General features: G+C 36.0%; 2 protein-coding genes across 3 annotated transcripts in view; one reads left to right on the top strand and one right to left on the bottom strand.

Moving 5' to 3' along the window:
• The first annotated feature begins 2,601 nt into the window (after nt 1-2,601).
• LOC112556926 (chitobiosyldiphosphodolichol beta-mannosyltransferase-like) lies at nt 2,602-10,005 on the top strand. Of its 2 annotated transcripts, none has more exons than XM_025226390.1 (13): nt 2,602-2,847; nt 3,708-3,789; nt 3,910-4,014; nt 4,504-4,652; nt 4,803-4,892; nt 5,189-5,299; nt 6,262-6,368; nt 6,604-6,642; nt 7,329-7,382; nt 7,707-7,817; nt 8,132-8,246; nt 8,607-8,682; nt 9,081-10,005. In XM_025226390.1, the coding sequence occupies exons 3-13, from the start codon at nt 4,006-4,008 to the stop codon at nt 9,219-9,221; spliced, it is 1,002 nt and encodes a 333-aa protein (XP_025082175.1). In that variant the 5' UTR covers nt 2,602-2,847; nt 3,708-3,789; nt 3,910-4,005; the 3' UTR covers nt 9,222-10,005. The 2 variants fall into 2 exon arrangements, with proteins under 2 accessions (XP_025082175.1, XP_025082185.1); XM_025226400.1 differs by having other exon boundaries at nt 2,619-2,673.
• Nucleotides 10,006-10,046: 41 nt separating this feature from the next.
• LOC112561210 (unconventional myosin-XV-like) overlaps nt 10,047-21,639 on the bottom strand; it is a 55,334-nt gene continuing 43,741 nt past the window's right edge. Inside the window, 18 exon segments of the mRNA XM_025233555.1 lie at nt 10,047-13,417; nt 13,741-13,875; nt 13,989-14,066; nt 14,363-14,412; nt 14,709-14,848; nt 15,157-15,221; nt 15,435-15,503; nt 15,708-15,874; nt 16,238-16,248; nt 16,394-16,485; nt 16,720-16,803; nt 17,042-17,136; nt 17,410-17,540; nt 17,759-17,841; nt 18,173-18,249; nt 18,718-18,790; nt 19,150-19,202; nt 20,173-20,279. Of these exon segments, the coding sequence (XP_025089340.1) occupies nt 13,337-13,417; nt 13,741-13,875; nt 13,989-14,066; nt 14,363-14,412; nt 14,709-14,848; nt 15,157-15,221; nt 15,435-15,503; nt 15,708-15,874; nt 16,238-16,248; nt 16,394-16,485; nt 16,720-16,803; nt 17,042-17,136; nt 17,410-17,540; nt 17,759-17,841; nt 18,173-18,249; nt 18,718-18,790; nt 19,150-19,202; nt 20,173-20,279 (1,591 nt within the window). The 3' untranslated portion in view covers nt 10,047-13,336.

The raw sequence follows: 21,639 nt of genomic DNA, 5'->3' as shown, positions 1-21,639 counted from the left end.
AATCAACCCGGTAATAATAGTCGTTTATCAACAAAGTCTTTATTTATTTGTACATCGAACAGGCGTGTAGTGCTTTACAATCGATGAAGCCCACTGCGACAATGAATTTTAAAATTCCTCCGCATTTATCTCTCTTTTTTTTTTTTCAACTTTTCATTCTCTCTCTCTCTCACCCCGGTTTCGCTGGTGCTCGTTCTACGCATCATTCCCATAAGCCATCTGTGTATGACAGACTTTGATGCCAGATGAAGTGTGTGGGGGTGCAGGAGTGCATTTCTGGGGCTGGAAGAGAATTGAATAATACGCTTGTCCTTCCAGGAGCGGGTTACTAAGTTTTATCGCCACATCCGCTCGAAAGGAGTTCTTATCATTAACTGTCAAACTTTCCTGCCTGCCTCGCTGATGCACTTCGTAAATATATTTAAAAAACACTTTGAAAAGGAAATGTGAAAGAACACTTTGAAAAGGAAGAGTGTTTGAGGTTTTAACGAGTAAGCCACTTTGCCGCATTTAATATCTCCACATTATATATCATCACTGTATTTTGTAAACAAAAGTAAACATGTGACGCTATCAGCCATGTCACTTTGCTGCATATGATTATTGTCTTCATAGACTGTGTGATACTATGATGACATCCTGATTGTAAATGTTTGTTGATCATATATTTCATGTTAAAATCCACATCATGTTTATAGAGAGTCTTGGAAAGGAAACAATTATCAGTATTTTTTCTTCCTTGACAATATTTCCAAGCAGTTTTTGTTTCTGTGCTGGCTGTCATGCTTTGTACCTGTTGTGAATGTGAAGTTTTTGATGTGCACATGTCTTTAGAGCCGTTATTTACGCGCTTATATGCCACGTCTGTGCTTGGTATTTAATGGATAAACTAGGATTGCACGTGATTGCTGGGTATCTGACAGATGGAGGAATAAATTTTCTGTGTTTTTTTTCCTTCCACGTCTCCGATGATTTAATAGCTGTCGTATATGTGCAGTTATGATTTGCGTGTATGTTTTTGAGACTGTGGGGGGTGAGGGCGATAAAGATTTTCTTTCACGACCTGAAGAAGGGAAGAAATAAACCTGATCCGACCTCGTTCAGGGAGATATATTTCTGTAGTCTCAGCTGCCTCTGGGATGTGGGGACAGGAAATCGTGGATCTGAAATCTTCAGTACAGACAAACTATTGTCGGCAATAAAATTGCTTTCGAGTCACAAAATGTGAAAGAGATGCACAATCACCCCCTTCTCGCCAGGAAGACAAAAGAACGCATTTCAAGCCGAGTGAGCACAACACATACGTATATACGTCGTTTCAATCTCCACACAAAAGCATCACAAATAGCATTCGGTGATGACCGGAAATGCAGAAATGCAGGTGCCTACACCGGATGACGGACACTACAGCAAACACAAAAACATTAACTCGAGTTTAATCTCGCCCACGGAAGCGTGGAACTCGGAGGGAAGAAAAAACTGCAGCAATCAGCAGGCGGAGACTGGATGGGAAAAGGTTGCCCGTGTACTTGCCCGTCTGCACACACCAGGCGTTTAAGCTTGCAACTGAATAATCAAAACCTCTTTTTCTTTTCTTTTATTTTATTTCCTTCTTTTGACAGATTCACCGGCAGCCGCGGACATGATAATCACATCAGCACGGTCACAATGAAATACCATTTATTTTTTTAAAGAGCGTCGGTTTACAGTTTGGCCAACTGGATTCCTCTTGACCGTGCGAGGCGTGGAACAGCTGCTGCGTTACTGTGTACAGTAAATAATTTGTAAATTAACTGTAAACAGCGCGAGAAATTCAACTTAATTTAAAGCTTTCAAAATGTGACATCATTTTGTACGTACAAAGGAATTTTGTTTGTTTGGGTTTTTTGTAAGGAATTGCGGAACAAGGAGGAATACGAAAGTGTAAACTAAAACACATCGTTAACACGGTACCAAGCACACTGTCACACCCAATGATGCCCTTGGAGACGATCGAGCCATCATTGATGAATATTATCATTACCATATACTGTTTGCATACGACAGTGTTTTTACCGTGCGATTGGTGGCGCAGTGACTACTATAGGCGCCTGTCACCACGACGATGAGAATCTTACAATCGCTACATATACACACACATATCTCGATCCATGTACGTATTGGTACATAATTAACTGTTGTTACCGTCATTTGATAGGCACCACTGATCGCTTGCAATTCTAGCTCAGTCTAGCTGGATCTTGAGACTAAATAATAAGTATTAATAAGCCAACAAATGCAGGTTATAGGTATGTAACCACAATATACACGTTAATTGGACGATCACCATAGTACAATGCCCAGTCCACATCAACTGATGCTAGTGACTCAGGAAAAAGAACACACACACAAATACGGTTGCACACGCACACTCGCTCTCTCTCTCTCTCAAACACACACGTGTGCGATACACTTCCTGTTTCCTGCTATTCGTAAATCTTCTAAAATGTTGTGTAGGACGTGCAATACATCATATTATTACACCATAACGTATACACGTCCTTCTCACGTTGGGTCAAAGAGAGACAACTCTATTTTGTCCGCTGTGTAAGGGACGTCACTCTGGTTGCGCGTTGTCGGCTGCAAATAGTCTTCACGTACGTGAGAAATGTTGTACAGCCTGCAACTAGCTCTGTGCGTTGCCGTTTGTGTTTGTTTTTCTGTACATTGTTCTAAATTATTTTGTGAAAGGCGAAAAATGTGTATGCATCGTGGTATTAGGTGATATAGGCAGGAGTCCTCGAATGCAGTACCATGCCTTGAGTTTCGCGAAACACGGATATATTGTCAACATCGTTGGCTACTCAGGTACTGGACTATGCTGGCTGTTTTGTTTTAAGCGGTAGAAAAGAAGACTTTCTTTTTCTTCTCTTTGTTCGAATTCCGTGAGTTTATCTTTTCTTGTTGCGACGCATCCGATATCGAGACTAGCCAGCCCCTGGCAAAAAAAATCAGTGAAAAATACGCAAGAAGACACTTTTTCCCTGTGTGAAATATATAAATCTCATGTTACAGATTGTAAATGCAAGTTATAAAAATGCACATTAGAAATGCAACAGGGTTCGAAAAGGTCATTACCTGAAAGTTATAGTTTGAGATCATGCAAGGTGCTGCCATAAGGCTAGAGCAGTAAAAGCTTTTACGATCTACTTACTATGACAAGGACGTGTATAGGGATATTAGTTCGTGCTAGGACAGTGGTGGTGTTTTTCGGCAAGAACACCACTGGGGACATTTGGGGGTCCATGAAAGCAAAAGAGTTGAAAAAGTCAGCAGCAAAAAAAAAAGAGGGAGGGAATGGTAATATGGTGGTGGAGGGCAGGATACAAATTAACAAATTTTGAAATATTAATAGTTTCCAGCAAGGGCTCCTACTTCACAAGAAAATTTAGGCATATTGTTGGATAGACCTTTAGGTGCTGGATTGATGCTCAAAGGCTATTTCAATAAAACAAGCTTACACTTGGATTTCTTTTTTAAACTTAAAAGTGCAATTGTAGTTTGCTAGAAACTGTTATTTTAAAAAAGCTGAGAAAAAAATCAGGGAATTATTTTAATATAGTTTTTTAAGTCCATTACCAAAGTACTTGACATATGTGCACGTGTGAAAGAGAGAGAAACAAAGAATTTTCTGATATGAATTATTATTTTAAGCTTTCATTCTTCAGGATCACTTCCACACAAACTGCTGAGGGAGAACCCTAACATTGAAATAAACCCAATGTAGAGAGGCACCATCTTTTTTTCAAAGTATGTTCTTTTTGAATTTGTCAGGGTTTATTTTTTTTAGGTTTAAATTATAGAAATCTATATCATGATTGTTTCTGTCAAAATTGACATAGTGTTCTGACCATGCCAATTTTATTGCAGAAATACCAGGGGTGGCAGGCTTTGTTCTTAAAGTCTTATGGCTGTCTGCATCCCTTTCCTTCACTCTACTCTTGCTGCCAAAAAGCAAAGTATATCATGCTGCAGGTTAGTAGTGTCTTTGTGAAAGGATCCTTAATATTAATTGTGCTTATCTAATCACTTGGAATCCATCTTCAATTTTCCATTTTTGGGGAGAGGGGTTTAAAATGACTGAAGCAATCTAATTATTTATGATAGTTGAAAGTCTACCCCTGAACCACAGTTAATATATTTTCTTTTTTTCACACATCGATTTTTCACTTTTTTACCCCCTCTTTATAAAGCCATACAAAACTAGTTTGAACTTAAGGTCAGTTTTGCACAAGGATACTTAAAACTTAAGTGGTATCTTTGCCGTTAAATGGTATTACAGCCATCTTTATCTCTTGTGTGTATATATAGAAATGCGCAAGTCTATTATATTCAAAATATGGGTGCATGGTTGTTGACAATTTAATGTATGATTTATGCAAAGCACTCAGCATATTTTTGGAAAGGTGCTCTACAAATTCATTATTATTATTAAATGATATTATTGCCATTTTTTATCTCCAGAATCCTCCAACAATTCCAACATTTGTGGTGGCATGGTTTGTTTCTGTGGTGCGTAGCAGTCAGTTAGTGATTGACTGGCATAACTATGGCTACACTATCCTTGCACTGAAACTGGGTTTCAGGCATCCATTGGTTTCCATCTCAAAGTGGTAAGAATTTATATTAATGTCCTAGTGCCAATATTCTGTGACATATATACGATTTTTTTAAAAGATGTAAAAGTGGTTGATGCTATAGCATAAGCTGCTTCTCCAGAGTTCATTGTAGGTTACTACCCACTATTATTTTAATTTGTGCAGGGTGGAAAAGATATTTGGAAGGTTTGCTGTAGCTAACATCTGTGTTACAAATGCCATGAGACAAGATTTGATCCGCAACTGGCAAATCAGGTGAGTGGACGTCATTACTAATTTAATTTTTTATAAAGATTATATTTTGTAAAACTATGGTTGATTAAAAAAATGAATGTCTATACACCATATTCCATACAAAATGGCATGCATTAGAATAATTAGAATATTACCTTTAGTTCAATTGCGATGTGCATGCTTGTACATTTGTATCTACACATTCCGTTGTTTTCTATCATTTGTGTGTGTCTTTACCATGAGACAAAGACTTTGTAAGAATGTATAAATTATCTTTAGAAGTAACTAAAACATTCTGATTTTTTGTTTTCCTTTAGTGCCACAACAGTTTATGATCGGCCTCCTGACATATTCAAGCCAACTTCTTTGCAAGAGCAGCATGAACTGTTTGTAAGACTGTCTCTTGTTTACCCAGTGTTTCAGGCAAGGTATGTAATGGATACTGGACTTGCAAGGTACTTAGGTTTCTAGTCAATCATTGACTAACTGACTTGGTCAATAGCCAACTTTGATGTGTGATATTCTGCACATATTTTATCATTCATAGCTGTGTTATTACACCCAATTAGAACACTTTCAAAATGCAGAAACAAGCTCACTCATAATGTCTTATAAGAAATACATTTTAAGGTATGTAATGTAACTCTAGAATGAATTAAATTTTGAATGCAACAGTTCCTTCTCTAAACAGTAGATAGTTTCTGGAGGAAAAAAATTTCTAAATATCGTTGGCTCAGAATCTGCAAGTTTTACCTTTATGGATTTGCTATGAAAAATATAATAAAAATTTGCAGTCTACTCTAGAAGATTGCAGACAATGTTCATAGATGAGAAGAGTTTAGTAAATTTTAACTGCAGGAAAGATTTATAGTTTAACATTTACAATCATAAATATGTCCACAAATTTACTGTACAAAGTTAAATTTTTGTGTAGTTCAATAGGCAAAAGAACTTTGTTGGGAGCACCCAAAAATTAATAATAAATTTATAACACTTGCTGTTGCAAAATAGAAATATGCCATACACGTAAGATTTTTTTAACTTTTTATATGTTAAATATGGTCAGCAGTTACTAAAATTTGAGTTTGGTGGCCTGAAGTTCATCGCAGATTTTTGACATTTTTGGAGGTCATGTGCCCCTACACATACACAAAGCCCAATTAATACTGTAATCACAAGTCCAGCTGTTGATCAGCAGCAAAAATGTGGGCTGTACAGAAATTAGCTTTTCAGTACATCAAAACTGAGTTAAATATATTAGCCAATTCTATAATGACTTTTTCCTGATGATGACAATATGCTACGTTCATATTTTTGTCTTGGTGTCTGGTGCGTAGTGATACGTTTAGATTGTCTGTCAGCATAAACTGTTCTTATTGTCTGTTTACAGGCCTCCATCACAAAACACAACAAGATTTACTTGTTGCTCTTCAGAGGGAACTGTGATGAAGTTAGCAACAAGACCAGTGCTTTTAGTCAGTAGCACCAGCTGGACAGGTCTCATAACTTTTGCTTCACTCTTATAACAAGTCACAGTAACTTTTTGAAATCAGTGTTTTGTCTAAGATAACCAAATCCTAAAGCTCTTTATCATTCTTGTCGCCAAATTATTAATTTTTTTTTTGTTTTGTTTCTGTATTAGAAAACAAAGAAACTAACCTCTGAAAAATGGTAAAATGTTGTAGTACATGATACTTTCATGAAATTACTAGATGAAAATATTTTATTCCAGAGGATGAAGATTTCAAAATACTTCTCGACGCTTTGCAAGGTATGTGACTATCCATAAAAATCACTGATGTATTTTATGTAACTAATTACCACATGGCACACTCACGCACACGTTGTTGAGATAACTCTGATAGTATCACTGTAGGATGTTAAAACCTGAACTTCAATCTTACAGCAGGACGAATGTTTGAGCAGAAGACGAAGGTAAGGAGTACATATGGTGCCAGCTATCCTCATGGTGACACTTCACTAATTGCTTTAATCTAGCCTGACCTGTACTCCCATCTTCCTCTCTGGGTTTAAACCATTTTTTCCTGCTGCATAGGGTTGTAGTTTGGCCTTTGAATAAAATTTGAGTGTGGCTCTTACATCACTTGGTTTACATGATGAAGCTGGCATGATACTCAGGATGATGAGTAGCGACTGGTTGAAGTGGCGAGGGGGTTTCTTCTCATTCGGTCTTGAAGTCTGTTGGATTTGCAGGGCTGTAGACCTCGAGCTGCATCTTCTTCCTTTTGTACCCCAAAGGTCTAATGTACGATGGGTAGTCACAGCACTGCTTACATCCCACTCTCTATTTAAACATCAGTTGGCACTAAACCATCCCTTACCACACTTATTCTCTCTAGCACTCACACATACACACACAATAGTATGTGTGCTTTTGTATGAATATTCATGATTGTAAAAACTGAAGAAGTAGTTTACTACTTCTTATTGTTGCAGATTATGAAGAGAAGGCCACAGATGACACCCCTCAAATTCTCTGTGTCATTACAGGTATGCCTGCAAAACCTACATTTGACTGTGTTTTCAGTTTGGTTGGTGTATGGAATTGATATTACTGGGTAGCCTACAAGACAACACCGGTGCACATTTGGTAAAGATAATACTAACAGCATAGTTTTAGGGTGTAGACCTTTAATATGCAACTGTTGGCTCATAACTTCTACATCTGTACTTTTAAGGCACATCAAGTGTTGAGCTGATATCTTGTCTCATGCACACTGACAAAACCAGTTTCCCCTTTATAGGTGGTGTAATTTCAGTTTTACAGCCTTTCCTATATACTAAGTTTTCCTAAATGTTTTAATATTGATGTAGGGAAAGGTCCTCAAAAAGAAATGTACATGGAAAAGATCGCTAGCCAAACATGGAAAAAAGTAGAGTTCTGTTTGCCCTGGTTGACTGCTGAAGATTATCCATTGCTGCTAGGTAAGCAATAATCATAACTCATATTAATTTTGTCTGTGCACCAAGGTCCTTTCGGTGGCATTAACCTGGAGAAATATTGTGGGATGATCACTTGACTTGCATAAGGTTTTTGTTTTAACTGTTGTAAAATGCTGTGTTGCTTAATAATTTAGAAGATTCAAGTCTTGGATGAACAGATGTATGTCAGGTTTGTGACTTTTTAATCAATTATTATCAGTTATGCTCTTAGAGTACAGAAAGCATTTAAAGAGAAACATTTATAGACACAGACCCAATAAATGTAAGCAAGTTGAATAAGTCGTCTCTGTGAACAGGTTCAGCAGATATTGGGGTGTGCCTCCACAACTCTTCCAGTGGTCTGGACCTCCCAATGAAGGTTGTGGATATGTTTGGTTGTGGATTGCCAGTTTGTGCTGTCAGATTTAACTGGTAAGCACTTGTGAAAGTGTGTGTGTGCACATGCAAGTCTTTTTTAATATCTACTTAATAATTTGTAGATGCTATTTTTCTCTCTTCTGGCTATATGCTACTGAGTCTTTGCATTGGACTGAACCAAAGAGAAAAGTCATAGCAGCAAGCTGACATTAAATGTTATAAAATATTTCCAACGAAGGATTAATACAGTGAGAGATCAAACTACATCTCTCTCGGTCAGTGGTGGGCTTCAACTGCTGAAGATAAAATACATGACATTATCATTTTTATATTTGTCAAGTGATCTTCATTATTAGCTGAAATCATTGCTTTCCTCATTTGTTAATTCAGAAATTATTCACCTTTTTTGTGCAGTATTGAAGAGTTAGTTAAAGATGATGAAAATGGCTTACTATTTGACAACAGTAACCAGCTAGCTGACCATCTGCAGGTGAGTTTTTTAAATGTATCATTAAGTATGCCTTCATTAGCGAGACTCTCAATTTCACTCAATTTCTGTCAACGATCCACTTACACTTGAAATAAAAGATGCAAGAAAATATAGATTTCAGCTGAAAATTACCAGCATAATTAGGGAGAAAAAGAAAATGTTATAGTTTGGTGGACTCTAAACCACACTGCAGTTTACACTGGTTCAAGATGATTATTGAATCACCTTCCACAGTTTTGTAATTGAACTTATATGTTCCTAGTAATTTAGTATATTTATGCATGCATGTGCACACATACGTGTTTGCATACCTCTAGGTAACTTACACTGACCATCAGTTTAGGTAGCTTACATTGACCATCTGCTGTACATTCTTGTTTTATGTTAAATGCATGTAGGACTTGCTGAGGGGGTTTCCTGAGAAACTTGACAAGCTTGAACGATATAGAGGAAACCTCAAAGCATTTCAAGAGCACCGGTGGGAAGAGCAGTGGCAGGTGAAGGTTCTTCCTCTGTTCCAAGAAGAAAGGACAAATTGAAAGTAACCCTTCTTTTTTAAAGGAAGAGGTGCGGGAGGATTTGATCTTACTGAAAAATATGTTATACACTTGCAACATGAATGTGTATAGGTGGATTGCTGTCTGCCAAGACCAACGCTTAGCCTCTTGCGAAGTGATCCACTGTTAGTCTCGGCGAGGCTAAACAAAGAATGTGAATAAACTGGAAGCTTTGTTGTCTAAGGCCTCGTTTTAGCAGTTAACTGGAAAAAATCATCTGCCAGCAGCCCAGTAATACAAGTTTGTGCTTGCAATGCTTATCTTATACTGGTGATCAAGCAGGGACATGTTGAGTTTCAACGTTCACATATGTATCTTGTGTAATATATATGCAACATATGTAAATTGTGACCGTAATAACAGGTGGTAATATCAAGAGCCTACTACTACAACCCATCAAGACTAAGTAACTGATGATAATGATTATAAAAGATGAAGAAGAAATATAAAGAATAAACAGGATACTTGCATAGCATGGAATTCCAGCCTGTGGCCAGGCTCTCCACGTTTTGTATCAACCGTCCATGAGTATGGAATAGGGGAAGGGTGGTAAACAACAGTAGTGTCTGGCCAAAAGTGTACACAGGGCTTTACTATGGATTACAGCAAGAAGGGAGATAAAATCTTATCTACAGCATTTTTGTTTCATTTAAAAAGCTTTACTGTGTACTGCCTAATAATTTTCTTTTGGGGTGTTCAAAGGTTTGTTTGTCTGCCATACATGTTGAGTTGCTGTTGTACTTGCATATAAACATACAACGAAAAATCTTGTGCTTGACTTGAAAAACAAATTTTGATACCAACAAATATTTTTAAAAAAATTTATTGGTCTTGGTACAAAAATATAGCAACATATCCAGGTGAGTATGAATAATGATAAATGAAATATTCTGTGGCACCTGCAGTGTCAATATTAACATACATAATTGCACATGAGATGATAAGAGACTATCACTACTTTGAAGTCCCCAGCCTCTGATTAACACAACCCTAAGAATACGAAAAGACTGATACGCATACAAAGATGCACCAATATATATATTATATCCATGTATGTTAATCAGATACACCAAAGGGTCTTCAAAATGTTCCTAGAAAACATAACATTTTAAATTATGAGTGCTTTGAAACTGATCTGACAGCTTAATAATAAATTATATATTTTTTACTTTCATACAACTTGTACTGGCATGATCTGAAGAAAATACCACAAAGTTAAAAATACTCCTGCCAGTAGCATGTACACTGCAAAGGACAAATAACTTGAATTTCAATGGGAGACATCCACCCTCAAGGTTAGCGCATTGTGTCTATTACAAGCAGCAGTTGAAGGATTAGGGGCTCCCTACCAACCAAGAGTGCTTCAAAAACCTGTAAAGCATCAAATATTATACTGCACATAAAGCTTGGAGTACATTTTCTATGACCTTTGTGGAGACCCCTTGCACAAGTAAATTTAAATTTAATTGTCTTCAAATTATCCTTTAGCATGGGTTTCTGGTTAGACTTTTACAATATGCTTTTGCAAGTGATGGGAGCTTCATGGAGTTAAACGTAGATATGGAATTTTACTGTCGACTGCACAAGACAGGCATTATTCAAAGCTTTTGATTATGAGGCCAAAACATTCAATTCAAAATTTCAAAAAATTCAATCACCAAAAATAAATGCTTTTAAAAGCAGTTATAATCATATTGCATAGAACATCAAACATGAATACGTCGGGCTTTTCTGTACTTTGCAAGGATCTGAAAATGGCTTAATTGCAAGATAATGTTGTGCACCTCGTGCCCCACCAACACTTGTTTGTAGGCACAGATGCCTGTGTTGGATGAAAAAGGAACAAGTGCATGAATTATTTTTCATGGTTTCCATCCTCTGGTATGTCCTGTCCTCTTCATTGCAAGAAATGAGTTCTACAGTTTTAATTTGTGCAAAGAAGAGGAGCTTGGAGGTAACACTTACACTACATCTGATGAATCCCCTTTCTACCAGGCACAGGAATCCAATAAGTTGAAACACTTGAGTTTTGTGCTATCATTGCACTGATTTTCTGCACAGGTGGGTCACAAATGTAACCAGATTTTGGTACCTGATGTGTAAAACTGGAATAATGGCAAAAACAAAAAGCTCAACAAAATAACAGATATGTCTTCATAAAGCCACAGTGCAGACAGCAGTCTTGAAAAGTAGAGACTGCATTTCTAATCAAGAATAAAAATTGCATTTTGCCAAGCTAATTTGAATGTTGATTTATGAATTTAATTTGGGAGACAACACGTTCCCAAACACAAGCAACAGCTCAAATGCATAATTAGTGTATATATATATTGTACATGAAGTGTACTTCATATAAAGTACAAGATCAACAGAACATTATAGAAACCTTTTTTTTAACTGTTGGTTAAAACTGTGAAATAAGTATCAACAAAACTCTAATACATGTTTATTTTCTTTCTGCTGTATGGGGTTTGTAATTTGAAATAACAGAACATACCACTGAATGTTATACTGCCAATACTATATATATATAAAAAAATGCAATTTTATATTGTTATGAAAAAGTTTGCACATGGAATGTTATAAGAAAAATTTTGTACCCTTCCATGTAATGACAGCAGAGGATTAGGAATGCTGCAATAGTAAGGAAATGGGCTTAGTAAAGAGCAAAATAAACACTACTGGAATGATGTCATTTTGAAATCCTCAAAAAAAAAAAAGATCTTTTACTAAGATCAAAAGTGCAAAAGCTTGGAATGTACAGAAGACAAAGGCAACAAAGTTTTATACAGATCCAAGCAGTTGTGAACAAGCAATGATTCACTAATGATACAATATGTCATGGATGATGTCTGTCCATCTGTAGACAAAACTATGCAAATGAAATTCAAAGCAAAATGCACTTTAATTTACTTATATAATAGGTGCCAAATTAATTGAACTGGAGCACCAATCTATTATTTTGTCCACTTTTTTTAACACAACTCCAGTTATCGATGCTTCTAAAACCACAAAATGCCAACTGTACTTCAAAGATTGTAGATGACATCTGGTTGTTTGTTAAGCCTAACACATTCAGTAGGTCAAGTATTGCTTGAGCATGAATGGCCTACCAGGAAACAAAAAATCCCAATATAGGAAAAAAATTAATGTTTCAGATTTGAATGTCCTTTGTCAAATACCAATGTTTTAACATTCCATTAATCTACGAGGACATGCTCCAACAGTAAGACTCTTAAAGCAAAATGTTGCTGGAGTGTGTAAACATTTCGACATATTACAAACAATTTTAGTTAATTTTTCAATAATGTTAAAAGTTGTGATACTATTGTTATTTACACAGTGATTAGATATAGATTATTTCTTCATTTCAGGACATGAATATCCTTAAGCACTTTTCCTTTTCCATATTCCTTGACCCAAACAGTAGGCATACAAATTTTAGGCTTTTGCAAATTACTTCGAAGATATCTATTGCCTCCTGCTATTAGACTGCAGCAAGTTATTTTAGTAAGATGCAATAGCAGTACCTTTTACATTAAAGGACTAAGTAACACTGCTACAAATGTTTCTTTCTACAGTGACCATTAGTAAACATACAAAGCTCAATCCACTTTGCATAGAAAGAACAGCTGTTAAGGCCCCATTTTGCAAAGCCATGGCCTTCAAATTGTCATTACAATATGTCTGTAATTTGCTTTCATATGTATCATATATCTCTCTAACATGATAAATTGTTAAGTTTTATGACACAGGTAGAATATCAGGTGACATTTAGAGTCCAGTGTTTCCATCTTCACCATCCTTAAGAACTTGGGGAAAAATCACACAGATGTCTCCTTATCACAGACTCTGCATGCATGTGCATGCATCGACATTTCTCATTGTATGTGTGTACTTTGTACACAATCTGCAGAAACCTCCAGAGTTACAAAATTGTAAAATTTGAGTGGGTAGGTCAGAAGCCTGCAGCTATGCACAAAAATCCCCACTCCCATTAGCTAAAAGTAGTTCCATTCTTGCTGATAAAGTTTGCTGGATAATTGCAACACAGTTCAACTTTACATATGAAATCCAGTCACAATCAAAATCTAGTCTCACAATCGCTGACTGTATCTTTTATTTCCTCGATTGAGTACTTGCATGTACTGAGCAATCAAGCTAGATATGTCCGAGCCCTGCAAAGATGCAAACATAACCACATTATTGTGATTTATACAGACCAAGATGAGCGTGAATTTAGTTTTAGTTTCTTTAAGGAGCGGAGATACTTATGTCTTATCTTCAATAGTTAAAGAAAGAAAATATTTAAGACATTTAAAGAAAAGCCTTCAGAAACAATTTATTAAAGTTCATCTTACGGACATTTGCCTGTACATAAATTTAGGAATGATCTTTTATTGAATAAACAAGTTTGTGATGACCCAACAAGATAGCTTTAGCAGCAGATTCTATGCCCCTTTCCCTTACATGCCAATCCAAAATGACCAAGTCCACTCACCTGGTCAGTCTCAATCCTCAGAACTTTTTGCACCATCAAGTCACCAATTTTCATATCCAGGTAGTTGTGTCCACTGTCACTTCGGTAGCGCCGTGTTGACAAGATTTCACTGAAGGGATGGGCCAGGAAAGTTTCCTGATAAAACAGTTAAACATGTGAGTCTTCCCTTGTTTTACAGTCTATATACATTTTCTTATGTACCATAGCAGATGCATTAGAATTGTAATATACATTTTAACAGCACTTACATGGGTGTCTTTGTGCAGAAAAGCAATGCCTCTCTTGTTAACCACAAGCTTACACTCTCCCGTTGTATTAGGAATGCTCTGTGGGCATAAAATGTGTTGCAAAATGATGCAGGAACATAAAGGAAAAATGATATTTACAGATTTTTCATCCGCTCATTGACAGGAAAATATCACTACTTCTTCAAAAACAATACAGTCTGAAGAAAAGGTTGAAAGTTTAAGTATGTAAAATTAGTTGTTGCATTATGCAAACTTCAGCTTTATACTGAAGACAAACAAAATAAGTCTTCACAAGTTTAAATAATGGTGAGAAAATGAATCTCAATAATGAGCTAGGAAAACACATAGTGTCATAAGTACATACAACTACTTACTTTTATCAGGAAGAAAGTGGCACCAAACAAAGGCCACCTGGATAAAATTTCTGAAAATTGTTGAAAATGCTTGTTAAATGGTTGTAAGAAGTGCATAGAAAAAAGAACGTAAGACAGTTTATATAGGGAAGACAAGAATCAGCATTTTCAAAATAAGTAGACAAAATACATGACAAAGACCAAATATGCAGATCATATTTTTCAAGCTTCATTCTAAGCCAAGTAAACATGATAGAACTATCCAAACTAATCAGGATAAATGTCACAGGAAAAGCTTGGATTTGATAAACTAACAGAGGCATAGTTTATACAAATTATTTCTTAAAATCTAAATGCCTAAACCAACCCAGGAAGAGAGCTTTGGCCTGCAGAGATGAGTGCCCAGTAATATCTCGGAGCTTGTCCTGGATGCGGTTTAACCATTGTTGGGGTCGCATAAGTGGACCGTTCTGAACTGTTTTGGGCACCAAAACTTCAAGCTGCTTCCTGTGCAAGTTAAAAGACTTAGATACAGACCTTTGTATAATTCTTCAAACTAATAAAGAAATTTGAGCATTTCATATTAATAATAAAGTTAACCTATATAAAACCTATCTCTTGGCCCTATGGACACATACATGGCCCACTACAAAGAATGGCACAGGAACGCATGTAATATAACATGCAAACATGTCAATAAATGCCATATGAGATCAAAGATAGCCAACAGTTGGTCCCAGCAACAACATTCAAGCTCAACGAAAATCAGGCACAGAGAGTATCAGCTTAATATGCACTGAGTATTATAGACTTACAGGGTAGGAAGTCCCACGAAATCATTGGCTCTGTGCAACAGTGCACCAATTGTACCCATGTCATCCTAGACAAAGATAAGAAAAGCTTGGGTAAAAAAAAAGATTTAAAATAATGTACTGCGGCTAAGTATTAACATGACAAATTCATGATAAATTGTGCTCCTTTTGTCAAAAACTATTTAATCCACAATATTTTCCCATTCCTCCCACTTTTGAATCTTAAATAAGAACATTTTAAACAGATCAATATTGGATTCCTCTCAAGCAAGATGACATACCACTGTTGCTGGTTCAAGTTCTCCCCGAGGCCACACAATGTTTAAGCCATCTATGTAGTCAAATTTGCACTGAAGAAAAAAATACAAATAAGATAGATGATAATTGTTTCAATACTTTAATACACATACTATTGAAAAATAAATTTAAATACATATAAAATAAATGATAAATGTTTTAAAATATAAATGCATGCTCCAGCATAACTAAATTCATCATGTTTATGGTTTTTTTTTTCAAAATAGGTCAGTTATCTTTAGTATCACAAAGCTCACCTGATGAAACATCACGTCTACATAGACCTCATTATCCATATGGCTAAGTGGGAAAATCCAGACAGTTCGCTGGAAGATCAAGTCATATGAAGTCTTCTTCCTTATAAACTCAGCTGTAATGTCCAGCAGGTACTCCTCTCTGTTCAGCTTAGTGAATAAGCCCTCCTCTGTACATGAAGTAGTGAAATAATAATTAGAAGAGAAAACAGGTTTCCAGCAAATATGGAGTGGCAATACCTTCCAGAGGACCACAGAAAAGGAATGTGGACCAAACTGGTCCAAAGATCAACAGAAGGGATTAGAAGAAAAAGCTGAAAGAGAACAAATTGGTGTGTAGAATGAGTTGGAAAGGTAGGGATGGGAGCAGAGCCATGGAGCTACTTATAACATCAGTTCAAATGTATTGAATGCTAGAGAATGTTTAACCCCTGCTGTCTGAAGATTAGTTACATGCTGGAATTCCATGCTATACAAGCATCCTTCTTAATATTATTGCTAAGAAAGGGAAACATGCTAGTGCAAAATTGCACTCGATGGTAATCTGTAAACAAATTGAAGGAAGGTTGGTGAGGAGACTCTCCTACTAAAAACCTCACACATGGCAAATCACACTTTTTGGCAGAGCTGCTGCAATTTTACAGCATATTGCTGGCACTTCTCTCTTAGTAGGCATATTTTGTACTCACCTGTCCTTGACAAACAGTGTATATTCTTCCATCTCAACAGGGTCAATAATATTTAGCTCTGAACAGACATCCATGATAGCATCACTGACCACCTGCAAACACAATTATTGACCTGTGCACAAGCTTTTCAACTGTAAAAAGTTATATCAGCATTACATTTTCTTTATATGCAAACTGTTATCATGTGTTCTCCCTTACTCAAGCTCGCTGATCTTCAGGGTACCTGCAATCAACATCTTCAAAGCCTTATGATACATCTGGCAATATACAAATTTGTCCATTATAATGTTTGCTTTGATCTTTCTGATCTGTTCCCAAATACTTACTGTGCAAGGTTTGACTTGAAGAAGCCCACCCTGTGTGTCCGTGCCTGAATAGTAAAATGGGAGACGCTTGCTGTTTCTTCCATCCTGTCATAAGAAGAAATCAGTTTAAGGGACCCTTTATAGCTCCCTACAATAAGTAAAAAATATTCCTCAAAGTCCATTAAGCAAATTAATTTAGACTCCTTGCTCATGTATTTATCAATCTCATTAAAAGCTTGCATTTGTTTACATTTGTATCCACGTCGTGTTGTTAGACTTATGGGCTTATGTCTTTACATAACGCTCTCTTGCCAATCTTTGCTATTGTCAGTGTTAAACTTACAGCTAGAGCCTGAACTTCTTCTCTCAGTGGAACATTTTTGCGCCCTCCATACTTGAATGTCTTCCTCAAATTCTGAAGACAAAGTGCAGCAGCATCTGAAATAAATAAAAAAACGAAAAAACAGTGCATCTTTCTCTAGATATTTCTTTGAGCTTTGGCACATGAAGTTTCTCATGAATATAATGGGAGGATGTCCAAGAAAAGATGACGACAGGATCAAAAAGACAATGATTAAAAAAAGCAAAAGAATAACATAAAAACTTATCCTTTTGGCCAAAAATCTAACAAACATTCACTTTGGGTACAATTTATGTCACACGCAGATGGCAAAGGTAAAAATGTCCCAGTCTTAAGATCAGTTCACTTACAGTTATATGTTCGGTTGACATCTGATGCAGTGGTCTCTAAATACTTGAAGAGGTATGGCCTTAACATTTCTGAACAGTCACAATACGCTGCCACTAGTCCAAACAGCCTCCAGCCACGAATCTTACTTTTTCTGAAATGTCATGCAGAGAAAGACAATGAAAACAGGTCAAAGGGACAGAGACTGGGCAATACCCCAAGCCTTATGCTGAACAAAATATTGAAGCAAGCACAATTTTCCAGAACATGTGGCAAAATAGAACTTGCTCTAGCCTTGTATTTTTCTTTTAATTTACAAATAAGTTGACAGCTAGATGAAAAAGATTTTGTTCACCTTTGTTTTACACTTACCCCTTCATGCTTCGGTTATTTGTTGTCTGCTTGCATAGCTGACAATACACCTCATCTCTCAAATCTGGATACTTGTGGCAAGTCTGTAAAACAAAACAAACCCATTCAAAATGTTGCACCTCTAATTTCATGATAACTGGAACTTTCTGTTTTTCATGAATATAATGCTTAAGGACTGTTGCAGTATAGCATGCTCTTTAAGACCATAAATGGTGCCCTGGGGTTTGTCACAGCATGGCACATCAGCTAGCTTGATGGGTAATACCTCTGGCAGTCAAAGTTCATTTCATAAATATTTTAGCAGTCTGTGCACTGGCTGTGCCCCTGAAATGCATTTGTAAATTATACCTACACCATTTCTAAACTGGTGTTCCCTTCCAAAAGTAGTGATTTCACAAGCTTTCCTTTTCTTACCCTCAAAATCTTCATGACACAGTCAAAATCTGTCTGATTGCTGCCCATGGGGTAGTCACCCATAAATCTCATGATAGCTGCAACAAGCAAGTTACATGCCTCTTATGACGGTTGCAATAATTACTTGCACACATAACCATCTCTTGAAGACATGCATATTTCCTTTATCGATACTTGGATGCTACAGATTTACATTTCATTTATTATCAGGTCTTAACAGGCCTTAATAAACACCAAAAAGTATTTCAGTGGGAATTAAATTATGTGAGTTTATGGTTATTAAGGGTTGTCTGTCCAATATAATATGCGGCAATTTAAACATTTTTACACTTCTGCTTGTTCAGTATTCTGCCTTGGAGATACTGAAGACTCCATTAAACTATGCAATTTTAACTATTCTTAAACGCAACACAAAAAAGTGCCTTAAATATACTCTAAAGGTGCTTGGCATAAATGCAATTAAAGGGCTAAAACTTCAAAAATAAGAAATTAAAATAAAAAGAAAAGAAAATGATGTTGATCCTAAATGCAGAAGATCAACTTACAGATAAAGCATTCAAGGGCAAGTTTGTTGAGCTCTGATGAAGATAGTTTCAAAAGGGATGCCTGGATTGGTGACTGAATGACAAAAAATGAAAACAAAGATGAATGTACGCATCTATTTCTGAGAGCTCACAGATATATATGCACATGTCAATGCATGCACACAGCAATTATTTTCAGCCCCAGTTAAGAAAACCTGCATTGGTTTTGCATCTTTGATGTGCATATTTGTATGCCTAATAACCATAACATTACCTAATAATACTTGGTCCTCACCCCAACCCACCTTCATAAATCTTGTCCAAATCTCCAGTGGTTATATGCCCAACTAGCACATTTGTATGATTAATTTGCATGTTCTGAATCCAAACTGTTTAAGTTCATTCATCCTGAGAGGCTTTATAATGCAAGTGCAATAATTGAGTCATATTCACCCGAGTCCACTTGATCATGTCTGCCTGCTCTTTCCATGACCACTCTTGATTTCCTGCATGACAAAAACAGATTTATGACAACAAGAAATTACACCTTCCCTGTCTAGAAGAAAAAGGTGAGATGCAATAACAGTGAAGTAAAATAACTTGCTTCATACAAGAAAATGTTTGTTTGCAGGAAGAGTAGCAATGATATTTCCCATATTTTTAAAAGACATAAAAATGAGCAGATTTTAAGTTTAGATCTATTTGTTCTTGATGTTCTGTGAAATAATCAAGACAGACACAAATGCAATGTCATTTACTCAATATGTAGTTCAAAGTTAATAGTGAAAGAGATGCAGGAACATGCACATATTTTAATGATCAAAAAGTAAAAATGTAAACCATCAAAGGGAACAGGAACAAACTCTTTGAATGTGTACATTGATCCCACTGGAACCTTTTAAGCATCTTCTTCTGATATGATTTTCTTTGTAGAAATTACATTAATGAAATTATAAGTGCATTATGTATAAATTAAACATTAAGTTTCTATTCTTTTAAAATAAATTGCAAAACAATCTATGAAGGAAAAAATAGCTGTTTAAAGTGAAAAACATCCTTAAAACCAGCGTGCAACAGAAAAAGTATTTGAGGGAAAGAGTGTTAGTTTTTTATTTAAGCAAAAAGCAAAGTTTTCAGAATAATGTTTTTTCTTTTTCAGCAATTATAATCTAGCAAAGCATTTGAGTATTTAAATAAATGCTGTCATTAAAACAACTTTTTTAAGTATTAACTCTCACCCATACTTTCCAAGTTTCAAAGTAACTCCAAATTATTTGAAAATCGCCCTGTTCATCAAACTGATCATCCAATCATTTCAGTTTACTATTTACAAGGCTTTTTCCCCTTTATTCAATTCCTCTGCCAACTCAGATTTACACTGTAATGTAATAAGTTACAGGTTAAAAGGGATGAAAAAAAAACAAAACAAACAAAACTTTTAAGTTGTCTTTTAAATGATAAAAAAATGGCCATCACCTTCACGTTTTGAATAGTCATCTTTTTGCAAAACATGAAGTTTGTAGTTCTCAATCTTTTTCACAGTTCCCCTTATTGAGCCATCTTCCGTTCGCAACATTTCATACCTGAACAAGACAGCAAGATGTAATAAGCAACAGGAGACATCAAAGAATACCCATATGGTGCTTGTTCTTGCTTGCAACCTGACTTCTGGAACTGATGTCTCTGCTGCTCTCTCTTCCTCCTTCAATTCTGCTAAGATTCTAACAAACTAGCAAGCACTGCTCCCGTTTAAGTATTTGTGCCTTTGTTACAAGTTAAAGCGGTCACAAAAACCAAACACACATGTTAGCAGAACAAGTATGGATGTCGACTGCGTAAGTGCATAGTATAGGTGAACATAGATAATACAGTAATACAAAAACTTTCCTTCAACTATTTTCAAATGACATGTGCAATTTTAGTGTCAAAATATGGATGCATTAAAAAAAATTTCCAATGCTTAATTTTGAGTCTCAGATGCATCTAGCATATTGGTGGCATTAATGAAAAAATGCCTTTGTGGATGTGTGTGCCTCTTGCCAAAAACAAAATGCTGTTCTGCAAAAACATGATCATAGATTTCTGGAATAATAATGCCATGATTATTTGGTTATTGTGTCAATAGCTCCCTTAGCCTTAGGCAAAAGATTTACTAGGAATTGGCAGAGAGAAGAGAGAAAGCTCGAAAGACATGAAAAGCCATCTGACAATGCACAGACTGGTTAGTGATCCATCAAAGCATATACAGAGCATCTAAACAAAATCCCCAAGATTTGTTAGAAGATCTGTTTCACTCCCCATAATAGGCAGCTAGTTTTACCTGATCAGTTTGCCTGTAGTAGTCCTGCCTGTAACATTGGTGCCAATATTAAAATGTCTTCTAAAATGTAATCATTTAATTATTATAATTAGTTTAACACAAATGATGTCAACCTCAGTTTCAGTATCTTCCCCTGTTCAACTCAGCATGCACCATGTGATGCTTGCAGTTTACAGGTGGGATGCCATCCCTTATGTTAAACCGCACAAAAAAGACCTATCTAATTTTTCCCAGATCTTAAGAACCCATTACTTTCACTATGCTTCTATCTAGAATCCTTCTTCTTTCTAAACAACTATCCACTAAATAGTGCTAACCTGCTTTGCTCAATAATAATGACAAACTGATTGGGTTCATATAATATTCATATATACATTTCCAACTATTTGTTTTTCTGTTAATCAATATTGCCACCATGGAAGTTTTAGTTTGAAGAAATGTTCTGTCAAACTCAAGACAGTCTTTCCTCTGGACAATTTCACTTGCCAATAAAAAGGAGATGGATAATACAAACTTATTCACAAATTATGCTGAATTTACAGAAGTTAAATTGTCACAAAAGAAAGGGGATTGTTAAAGTTTATGTACTGCATAATTGTTTCCCTTGCACAAACTTTCATTGG

Source organism: Pomacea canaliculata, linkage group LG1 (genome assembly GCF_003073045.1).
Source record: "Pomacea canaliculata isolate SZHN2017 linkage group LG1, ASM307304v1, whole genome shotgun sequence".
NCBI lineage: Eukaryota > Metazoa > Mollusca > Gastropoda > Architaenioglossa > Ampullariidae > Pomacea > Pomacea canaliculata.
The sequence above is the reverse complement of the archived record's forward strand: the minus strand, read 5'-3'. Positions and strand labels throughout refer to the sequence as shown.

Coding starts and splice junctions, on each gene's coding strand:
- LOC112556926 (XM_025226390.1), top strand. Junction 6,643..7,328: donor ACTTCTCGACGCTTTGCAAG/GTATGTGACTAT, acceptor TTATTGTTGCAG/ATTATGAAGAGAAGGCCACA. Junction 7,383..7,706: donor AATTCTCTGTGTCATTACAG/GTATGCCTGCAA, acceptor ATATTGATGTAG/GGAAAGGTCCTCAAAAAGAA.